This window comes from Myotis nattereri (genome assembly GCF_964212035.1).
Source record: "Myotis nattereri genome assembly, chromosome: 20".
Classification (NCBI taxonomy): Eukaryota; Metazoa; Chordata; class Mammalia; order Chiroptera; family Vespertilionidae; genus Myotis; species Myotis nattereri.
This window is the reverse complement of record NC_138096.1, coordinates 3,659,061-3,669,806: the sequence shown is the minus strand read 5'-3', so window position 1 is coordinate 3,669,806 and position 10,746 is coordinate 3,659,061. Positions and strand designations below refer to the sequence as shown.

General features: G+C 51.4%; 2 protein-coding genes across 7 annotated transcripts in view; one reads left to right on the top strand and one right to left on the bottom strand.

Moving 5' to 3' along the window:
- Positions 1–3,079: 3,079 nt before the first annotated feature.
- Positions 3,080–9,280, bottom strand: ARV1 (ARV1 homolog, fatty acid homeostasis modulator). Its single transcript, XM_081114319.1, has 6 exons — positions 8,758–9,280; positions 7,147–7,266; positions 6,818–6,971; positions 5,351–5,575; positions 4,219–4,365; positions 3,080–3,557 (listed from the first exon to the last, which is right to left on the bottom strand). The coding sequence occupies exons 1-5, from the start codon at positions 8,959–8,961 to the stop codon at positions 4,223–4,225; spliced, it is 846 nt and encodes a 281-aa protein (XP_080970445.1). The 5' UTR covers positions 8,962–9,280; the 3' UTR covers positions 3,080–3,557; positions 4,219–4,222.
- Positions 9,206–10,746, top strand: part of TTC13 (tetratricopeptide repeat domain 13) — a 43,225-nt gene continuing 41,684 nt past the window's right edge. For 5 of the 6 annotated variants that reach the window (XM_081114296.1, XM_081114295.1, XM_081114294.1 and 2 more), the window contains exon 1: positions 9,213–9,495. In XM_081114296.1, coding sequence (XP_080970422.1) covers positions 9,234–9,495 — 262 coding nt within the window. In that variant the 5' untranslated portion in view covers positions 9,213–9,233. Of the gene's footprint in view, positions 9,496–10,746 lie in introns of all 6 variants that reach the window. The other variant, XM_081114297.1, reaches the window with a different exon arrangement.

Sequence of the window (10,746 nt, the reverse complement as noted above, 5' to 3'; positions counted from 1 at the left end):
CTCTGTCTGTGGTTGCGTCTTATTTTGACCTGAAATCAGAATCCACTTTCCTGGCTGGAGTGCACTGAATCTAATCAGAAACGGGGAGGAAATGACAGTCTGTTTTCTTGCCACGAAGAGTTTGAAAGCAGCTCTGCTCCCCCGTCGGCTGCTTCTCGGACATGTGTGTCCACAGTGGATCGTTCGCAGGGAGGTCTCAGGGCTGCTCGGCCTTTTTTTGTTTTGTTTTTTTTTGGTTCATCCTCACCCGAGGATGTTTTTCCATTGTTTTTAGAGAGAGTGGAAGAGAGAGGGCAAGGCAGAGAGAAACACATTGATTGGTTGCCTCCTGCACATGCCCTGACCAGGGCCCAGGCTGGGGAGGAAGGAGCCTGCAACCGAGGTATGTGCCCTTGACTGGAATCGAACCCAGGACCTTTCAGTCTGCAGTCTGATGCTCTAGCCACTGAGCCAAACCGGCTGGGGCCTATTGGGCCTTTAATACTCTAAATCCCTGCTCCTCTTCTTCCTTTTGGGGTGAAGATTGCTTTTTGGCACCCCATGGCAGAGAGGGGACGTGGAACTCCTCGGGAACGCGTGCTGGCGGCCTGTGTGTGCGGGGCCCTGCATCGGGAACTGGGCGAGGTGCTGGGAGGAAGCGCGTTCCTGCTCATTTCCTGCGTTGAAAGGAGCGGCTACGTGGGGGGTGGCTTTCAGTGCGTGACATACTGTCCAGTGGGGACAAGAAATCGAAAGTGATAAGACCAGCCCTAGTCAGTTTGGCTCAGTGGATAGAGTGTCGGCCTGCAGACGGAAGGGTCACAGGTTCGATTCTGGTCAAGGGCATGTACCTCAGCTGCAGGCTGGAGCCCTGGCCCTGGTTGGGGCACGTGCAGGAGGCAAGCCATTGATGTGTTTCTTTCACATCGATGTTTCTCTTCCCCTCTCTAAAAATCAGTGGAAAGATGTCTTTGGGTGAGGATTAACATAAAAAGAGAGAAGGCCATACCATCTCCAGCCTGCCTGGACCTACTGAATTGGGCCTATTTTTTTTAAAAAAAAAATATTTTTATTGATTTCAGAAAGGAAGGGAAAGGGAGAGAGAGAAATGTCAGTGATGAGAGAGAATCATGGATCGGCTGCCTCCTGCACGCCCCACACTGGGGATCGAGCCCGCAACCCGGGCCTGTGCCCTGACTGGGAATCGAACTGTGACCTCCTGGTTCATAGGTTGAAGCTCAACCACTGAGCCACGCCGGCCAGGCCCTACTTATTTAATTCCTCTTTTTCTTTATCCTTCTTCTGTGTTTTGCGAACAGTAAGTTATCCCCTTTCTTAACAAGGGAAAATAGGAATCCCCCACTAGACGAGGCATGCAGACCAACATCGTTCCAGGGGTCGGTCCCCCATTAGACCAGGCGTAGAGGCCAAGGCTTTAGTCCCCACGTTGCCACTATATACTTGCGTGACCGTGAGCAAATCTTAAGCATCGCAAGCTTTAGTTTCTTCATGTAAGCCTATGATTTAAAAACTACTTTTTAGCTCAGTGGTTGAATGTCAACCTCTGAACCAGGAGGTCACAGTTCGATTCCCGGTCAGGGCACATGCCCGGGGTTGCGGGCTTGATCCCCAGAGTGGGGCGTGCAGGAGGCAGCTGATCCATGATTCTCTCTCATCACTGACGTTTCTCTCTCCCTTTCCCTTCCTCTCTGAAATCAATAAAAACGTATTTTAAAAATAAATAAAAAACACTTTTAAAATGTTTTCATCTTTTTTTGTCTTGTAAATATCTAAAAATATTCTCTCTTTGGCTCCTATGTACACCATGACGTTTTCCTCCAAATTTAGCTCAAAGGGCTTCAGACAGGGGTAGAAAACCTTTGAACAAAAGACCCCTTGTCTGACTCATTCACGTCTCACATAGGGTCCTTAGACTGAGCGCTGCTGGCTCTTGGCTCTGTCGGGAACTCAGCAGCCACCAGGGGCGCTGACAGTGTAGCCACCATCTGACCCATGACTGTGACGGCCGAATGCACGTGCTCTTCAGTATATGGGATATCTAAGAGGATTTAGCTTGGCTGGTGTGGCTCAGTGCCCACCCATGAATCAGGAGATCACAGTTCCATTCCCAGTCAGGGCACATGGGTAGCGGGCTTGATCCCCAGTGTGGGGCGTGCAGGAGGCAGCTGATCTGTGATTCTCTCTCATCATTGATGTTTCTCTCTCTCTCTCTCCCTTCCTCTCTCTGAAATCAATAAAAACCTACTTAAAAATAAATACATACAAGGGATTGGTTTAATTTTTATAGCTTCAAGTGGTTTTCTATAGAAATGCCTTGTTTGTTGTCAGTCGGCCACATCCCAATTTGGGGGGGAGGGAGGCTTGGGAAACACATTGTTCTAAGTACAAGCACCGCCACCAAGTGGCTGCTCTGGGATGCTGCCCCGGTGGTTTTGTTTTATTCTCACTTGGGATTCTTCTAACTGTTGGTTTCGTTGTCCTCGGGGTCAATGACAACTCCTGGAGGGAGCCCTTCACAGTCTGACCTTCACACGAGTTCCTGGAACCACTGAAAACACGACCCGGTGCCGCCCTGCCTGCCGTGCTGTGTCCGCAGCTCCGTGCACGCGTCCCCCCTCCGCCCTCAGGACTCGGGGTGCACTGCTCCTCTCCCGGGGATACCGGGAGGTTCCTGCCGTCCCGCTCCTCTCGGAAGACCTTCATCCGGGTTCCTACTCTAGGACCCTTACCTACCTTCACAGCACCCATCACACTGGGCTGCAATGAGCTACCCTCCTCCCGAAACCCGTCACTACGCACAGGGCCGGGCCTTCCTCGCCCCTGTATCCCAGAGTCTGACACACTTACAGGGTGCTCAGTAGTGTCTGTTTAATGAGTAACTAATGAGGGAAAGAACAAATGTGTGAGACAGGAAGAGAGAAAAGGGGAGAGGTAACACTTACTTAGTAACAGCTTCCCTGAGGTATGATCCACTCCTGTCAAGTGTACAGTTCAGCTGTTTTTAGTTATTTATTTCTGGGTCGGTTAATTTGCAAGGTAACTTACAGGGAAAGATACTGAATTGGAGACTGACAGAAGCTTAGTTTTTTCTGACTTTATTAAGAGAAAAGTTATGAGAATACAAAGTATTATTTTAAATATGTTATTTAAAGTCAGTAGCATACATTTAAATGAAAAGATACAAGCATGCAGATGGGAATGAGACAGATGTTTATGAATCTGAATGCATGTTCCTCTCTTCATTGAAATGCTTACCTGCAGTGTCTACAACGTGTGTCTCCGCTGGTGCCCCAGTCCTGCAGCAATTCCTTGTGTGTGTGTGAGGTTCCTGTGCGTGTCTGTGACTGTGCATGTGGTTTTGTTGTCTCCTGTAGGTGGGGTGAGGGCTGAGGGGTGGTAAGGTTGGGGTTTCGAATGCCATGACCATCGCTTTCTTTCCCGGCAGTCTATCTAAATCTTGGGTTCACTTTACTCCACAGGAATGAGGAGTTCGGCTGTATTTATGTCTTCTCTTTTTCAGATGGAGCTGGCCATGCCACAAGTAGTAAAGAACAAAACTGTGGATATAAAATAAGTATTTGGAACAGCATGTTCTGCTGTAACCATATCAACAAACACTTATTAGGGCAGGCCCTGTTCTAGGGGAGGCAGAGTAACCCGGGCCTGGACTCTCTGGGCACCGAACTTGACCCGGTTTGAGGGAGTCAGGCACAAACACGGGGAATTGTAACGTAAGACATGAACAGGGATAGGACACGAGCTAATGTAATGGAGGATAAAGGGCTGTCAAAGACAGGTGACCTTATTTTCCTCACCGGAAGTCATAGTGGGGGCACCGTGTCCACCACGGGGGCAGCCCCACAAGATCCGGGACACACGGCTGCTGCCCTGCTGGGCCCTGGGCCCTGGGGGTGGGAGGGAGGGAGCAGATGGTTGGAAAGGGTGGGGGAAGGTGGCGCTGGGACCGACCGACTTTTGAGTCTGAGGTCCTCGCAGGAGTCAGTGGGACCACGGAGTCAGGGAAATTGTGAGGCCAGGGCTCCGGATGCAGAGGCCACTGAAGATGACAGCAGTGAAGGGCCCTGTGAGGCCCGCCCTCATGTCCGGAGGCAATCAGGTGTGTGTGTGTGTGTCGGGGGGGCGGGGGGTCCCGTAAGGCCTCCTTAGTCACGGTGACATCTGTCTGCCTGGCGAGGGACGCCTGTGTGAGCGCTGTACCTCCTCAGAAGTCCTGAGACTTGTAGCCGGCGCAGTCGCTTCCGATGTCCCACTCCATCCTCCGGAAGAAGTGGACCATGGCGCTCTCCGCCAGCAGCCCGCACACGACGGCCGAGAAGGACAGCTTGCGGCGGGTGTTGAGCGTCACTGCGGAAGCAAAGGCACGGGACCCGGGTAAGTTTTCAGAGTGGAATGACGTGACGCTGTCATTATTACGTGGGACGTAGATGACGGGGTGTGAAGGGGATCGTTTGGTGAGGCTGTTTTTAGAAAAACTCTTATTTGTTCTTATTAACTTATGCTGCTACCTGCTCCCCCTTTCCCAGCTGCAAACCTTTTGAGAGAACCAAAGCGGCGGCTCAAAACAAAAATACTCCTGAAGTCAAGACACAGATTCCCATTAATATTAAAAGGGAAAAGAAAATACAGAGTCTAAGGTCATCAAGGAAATAGCAGAAAAAATGGGTACTTTTGGCTTTACAGGTGACAAGACGATGAGCATTATGATAAAAAAGTGCTCATTTAAAAGAGCACTTCTCACAAGACACACAGAGTGGCTTCTCTGTCCCTTTGGTGGAGCAGGAATTGTCCCTGCTCGACAGCTGCCTGACCATGCAAATCTGGGCAAGTCATTCATAAAGTGGAGATAAGAATGGCTGCCCTGCTAACCCCACAGGACAGAGGCAATGCATAGGAAGAAGACATTCTGAAAGCTACATGTACCATGTGGTGAAATTGGACACATACTGAATACGTGCTATGTAGAACACACTATACAAATGGTAGGCATTGTCATCATTCTATAAAGATTTCCAGTGTTTAACAGGTCATATAAAAACTGTGATCTAGAAATAAAAGGCTATAGCTTTTTAAAAACGTCTATTTTTACTGATCTCAGAGAGGAAGGGAGAGGGAGAAAGAGAGAGAAACATCAGTGATGAGAATCATTGATTGGCTGCCGCCCACACAACCCCTACTGGGGACTGAGCCCACAACCCGGGCATGTGCCCTGACAGGAAATCGAACCGTGACCTCCTGGTTCATAGGTCAAAGCTCAACCACTGAGCAACACTGGCCGCTGGGCAAAGCCTAGAAGCTTTTATATGGTGGAAAGCTGAGAAGACAGACATACCTCTGATTGCCTGAAAATTTGATGTGAGGACAAATAGTTTGATGAGTCTCAGGCACAGTGGTGTGTACTCATGTTCCCAGATGACAGCCGGGATCAGCAAGAGCTTCCCGTAGCTGGATAACAGCAATGCCTTCAGCAGCAAGACGAAGTTGGGGTTCTTTTTCGTCGCGATGGTTCCTTCTATCCATAGGAAGGTAAAGATGCCAATAAAAAAGGCAGCTTGTTCTAAGAAGGAAATGGGAAATGAAAACCTTAACCAATGTCCCAATCCAAAAACACCGTATCCCCATGAAAGCAAACCACAACCCCAAAGTACAACGTATTATCAAGAACAACTGTTTTTCCCCTTTCTCTCATTTTTTTTGCCTTTTGTGTCAAATCCTGCTGGTATAATTTTGGAAATATATCTCAACAATTCTTTTTTTTTAAATCCTCCCCTGAGGATATTTTTTCCACTGATTTTTAGAGTGGAAGGGAGGGAGAAAAGAAAGAGAGAGAGCCAGCCAGACATTCATTGGTTGCCTCCGACCAGGGCTGGGGATCAAACCTGCAACCGAGGTATGTGCTCTTGACCTGAAATTGAACTCGAGACCCTTCGGTCACAGGTTGCCGCTCTAACCACTGAGCCAAACCGACCCGGGCTCAATCTGTTTTTATAAAGATGGGGCACAGGTCATTTTCAAAATGGAAAATGAGAACTTAAATTGAAGGATTTTATCAACAATGTGATGTCTCAAAATATTTTATGAAACTCTTTATTCTGATAACATCCATCAGATGGATAAAGACCATTTAATTGACGATATTTCCATACCATGAGTGTGGTAACAAATAAAAAAGTAAAAAAACCCCAGATAATTTAGATAAACTCATTTAGCAGGTTAGCGGTAGAACTGAAAATTAAGTCTCAAGTCCTATATTAACTGGCTCCTCTTACCATGCGCCTTATTTTCAATCACAAGTGCAAGTGCTAGTTAACTAAATATAGAAAGCATGACACTGGCCAGCCATGGCTCAGTGGTTGAGCATCGACCTATGAACCATGAGGTCACGGTTCAATTCCCCATCAGGGCGCATGCCCGGGTTGCAGGGTCCATCCCCAGGGTGGGGCGTGCAGGGGGCAGCCAATCCATGACTCTTTCTCATCACTGATGTTTCTCTCTCCATCTCCCTTCCTCTCTGACATCAATTTTTTAAAATATATTTTATTGATTTTTTTACAGAGAGGAAGGGAGAGGGATAGAGAGGTAGAAACATCGATAAGAGAGAAACATTGGATCAGCTGCCTCCTGCACAGCCCCTACTGGGGATGTGCCCGTAACCCAGGTACGTGCCCTTGACCGGAATCGAACCTGGGACCCTTGAGTCTGCAGGCTGACACTCTATCCACTGAGCCAAACTGGTTAGGGCTCTGACATCAATTAAAAAAAAAAAAAAAAAAAGAAAGAAAGCAGGGCCTGTTCCTACCCAGAGAAGCAATGGCAAACATTCTGTAAAAGTCCCACTCCTTGGCATATCTGATAAAGTCGTCGGGATCGGTGTTCTGGCTGGAATCTTGCAGCTGCCACCACCGCAGGTACGCTTCACAAAGCAAGCAAAATATGCAGAGCTTCCCGTGCATCTGGGAGTCAAAGACACAGCAGCAGCCAGTCAGGGAAAGCAGTGCTTTATACCAACGGGGACCGACAGGGTATGTAAAACGTTCTTTCATTCTATTCACAATTAATTCTTTTAAAATGCAAAAGCATCACCAAGTAAAGTTAGGAAATTTAAAAACAACAACTGTCACAACTTACGTTTATTTTAGTATTGAAAAGAATATGCCTGTAGGCCTGGGCTTTGCACAAAATAGCATTAATCAAAATGATAACAGGATCATACTCGATATATTTGTCTACAGGTTTCTGGCAGGATTTCTGAAATGATGCAAAAACAATATTAGAAAAAGCAAATTCAGACATTCTGAAATCTTAAAGGGTTTCAAAATAGCAGAGCCTCTTCCGGACTTGCACAGCGCTGAGGCCACACCAGCATTTATGTAAATACACGTCCATCCCAACACGAACTGTTCATCTATTCAAAACACGGTTTCAGAAGTGACTAAAAATAATCTTCCAGGCTAGAAACATTAACTTTTTAATCTCACATTTAAGAAGGTAAAAGGATGTTTGATTTAAAGACTGATTTTAGCAGGAAAGTATCTCAGAAAAGTTCTACGTTCAGTTTGCAGGAATTGTTATACATTTACAATGTACTTTCACTGATAAACTTGCCTGTTGGCCAGATGGTCCCAACTTTGTGGTTCTTGAAACATGATTTGGAGAAAAGTGTTCAGAAAAGTAACCCCGCACCCAGAGCTTCTGAGAGCTACAACTGGGTAAAGAATGTGGTACAAGGCGTGGCTCAGTGGTTGAGCGTCCACCTGTGAACCAGGAGGTCACGGTTCAATTCCCAGTCAGGACACATGCCTGGGGTTGAGGGCTCGATTCCCAGTGTGGGGTGTGCAGGAGGCAGCCGATCCATGATTCTTTCTCATCATTGACTAGAGGCCCAGTGCACAAAATTCTTGCATTGGGGGGGGGGGGTCCCTCAGCCTGGCCTGCACCCTCTCCAATCCGGGACCCTTTGGGGGATGTCTGACTGCCGGGTTAGACCCAATCCCAGCAGTTGGACATTCCTCTTGCAATCCGGGACCGCTGACCCCTAACCGCTCACCTGCCTGCCGGCCTGCTCGCCTCTAACTGCTCTCCCCTGCCGGCCTGGTCGCCCCTAACTGCTCGCCTGCCTGCCTAGTCACCCCTAACCACTTCTGCCTAGGCCCCTGCCACTGTGGCTTTGTCTGGAAGGACGTCCAGAAGATGTCTGGTCTAATTAGCATATTACCCTTTTATTAGTATAGATTATTAGTATAGATGTTTTTATCTCTCCCTCTCCCTTCCTCTCTGAAATCAATAAACACATATTAAAAAAACAAAATAAGTAGCATCTCTGGTCTTCCAGTCTCATTCTACGAAGAGAACCTAAACATGGGTTATGGGGTGTACGAATGCTAACACTTGTCTATCAAAGGGAGCATATCTAGAAATAAAAACGGCTTTAGTGTGAACCCAAATGTCGACCTAATCTGCTTTTTAATTCCTCAGCACAGCACCTACAATCCATGTCCGCCGGGTTAGGTCTCACCCGCAGACATGACTGGCCCCTAAGAGAACAGCAGTGTGCGGTAGTGAGTTCCCCGTCACGACAGGTATTCAAGTACAGGTGAGACAGACTTCGGCCGGGTCTGCAGAGCATCCCGCTTAAGATCCTGACACTCGATTCTCATCACCCTAAAAAGCTGGTACAGTTGGTCCCCACATCTCGCCACCCCGTTTTCTCCCCAGGACTCCCCACACCGGACCACTCACGCAGATGGTTATCTTCAGCACCCCGTGGTTATAGTCTCGGTACAGCTCCTTGGCCTCCTGGTTGCACTCGATGCACCTGTACTGGAAGGAAGCCGAAGCGGCAGGAGGAGTGGCTGACACCTCCTCGGGGTTGCCCTTGCCCGCTGTCACCCCCTCGGGGCTCCCCTTGCCGGGCCGCAGCCCTCCCCGCCCACCAGTACCCATTTCTATGCCACCGAAGCCCAGAACTTCCGATTCAGTGACGCGGGAAGACGTCAGAAGGCAGACCGGAAGGTCTGCGCCGCGCGGTGCTTGCTGGGATTCGTAGTCCCACCACCTGAAACGGGCCCCGAAGCTGGTCCGGAGGGACTACAATGCCCAGCAGGCAATGCCACTCTCCCCTCCGCCCCTTCCCACCGCCCACATGCCGGCCGCGGGGTAAGTCTGGGAGGCCGCGGCGCGCGGTGAGGGCCGCCGCACATGCGCCGTGAGGGAAGATGGCACCTGCCGGCTGCCGCTGCTGCTGTTGCTGCTGCTGGGGAGACGCCGCGGGCGCCGCGGCCGTCGCTCGGCGCGCGCTGGTGCTGCTGCTGCTCGCGGTCTTGCCCTACATGCCGGGCGCGCTGGCCACCGAGCACTACACGCCGCTGTCCCTGCTCAAGCAGGAGCTGCAGCACCGGCAGCAGGAGGCCCCGGCGGGCGGCGGCTGCAGCCCGCAGTCCGGGGACTGGGGGGACCAGTTCTCGGCCGAGTGCGGCGGTGAGTGGGCGGCGGCGGCGCGCGGGCGTCCGGGTCGCCGCGGGGCCGGCGGGGCCGTGGGGGCTGCGGGCCGGGTCCCCCCAAACCCCGGTCTCTCCGCCGCCGGCCGCGGCGTGTGCCCCTGCACGAGCCGGCTCCGCGCGGTGTCCCGCCGGGGCCGCTTCCAGCCGCTCGCACCCTCGCCGCCGCGCGCCCTCCTCCCATAGCCGCCCTGGGAGGCCGGTGAATGGAGCCAAGAGCCGGCCGCAGGCTCCCGGGCCAGGGCGGCCTCTCCCGAGGCCAGCAGCTGCGGAGAAGGAGGAGGAGGAGACGGCTGGCGGCCCCTCGGGCTCCGTGGGAACCGGGGAGGGACTGACGGGCGGAGGGGGACGCGGCCTGGGCCCGGAGCAGGGATGCCTGGCCCGCGTTAGGCCTGGAAATCGGGTGTCCCGACTCCCCCGGCTGTTGATCGTATTAAACAGCCTCTGCCATCCGATCCCTGGAAGGAAAGAGGGGAACCGCACCGCGAGCCCGTCTTATCTGCTGGTCGGCATCTGGCTTCCGGTTGTTGCGGGTTGACCTGTGACCTGTCAGGTGTCGCCACGAAGGTGAAAAGGGCCCCGCGGGCCCCGAGCCTGCGTGAGAGTTGGAGCTGGAGCTGCGCGCGCACCGGGGAGCCAGGGAGCCGGGCCAGCCCATTCATTGCGCCGGGGCGCGCCTGGCCTCCGGGGAATGGGCTCCCAAGAGATGCCGCCCGGGCAGGATGTAGTCCGCGTGCAGGTTTTGTGTCCAAGTTCTGTATTGGATGCTTTCACCCTGCAGCCGCCTCCCTCCCTCCCTTCCCTACCCGCTTCCCTGCAGTGAGTCGCCTTAAGGCTCACTTTTCTAAGGTCTGTGTCCACCTCCCTCCCGTGGCTTTTACGGCCGGAGAGCGCTGCTCTTGGGCATTCTGTACCTGGAAGACAATAGTATTTTTCTTTTTGGTTGAGATGAGATGTCAAGATTAGCACACACCGTTTCCCTTTAGCACAGCCTGACTTCCTGGAGGAAGTCAGGGGTATGTGACTTGCTTATTGTGAAGCCACAGACTTTGGCTAGTAAACAGCCCGCATAACAGGGCCAGCCTGGCCGAGTGGGGGAAAAAGGAATGGGTTTTATACTCTGTCGCTCTCTGGGAATCCAAATAAGTGAATGGCCTGTCTTTGCAAAATTGTCTCCCCTTTAAGGGGGAGACACTTACCTGATTGCAGGGTTTTTTTCTTTCATTCTCCT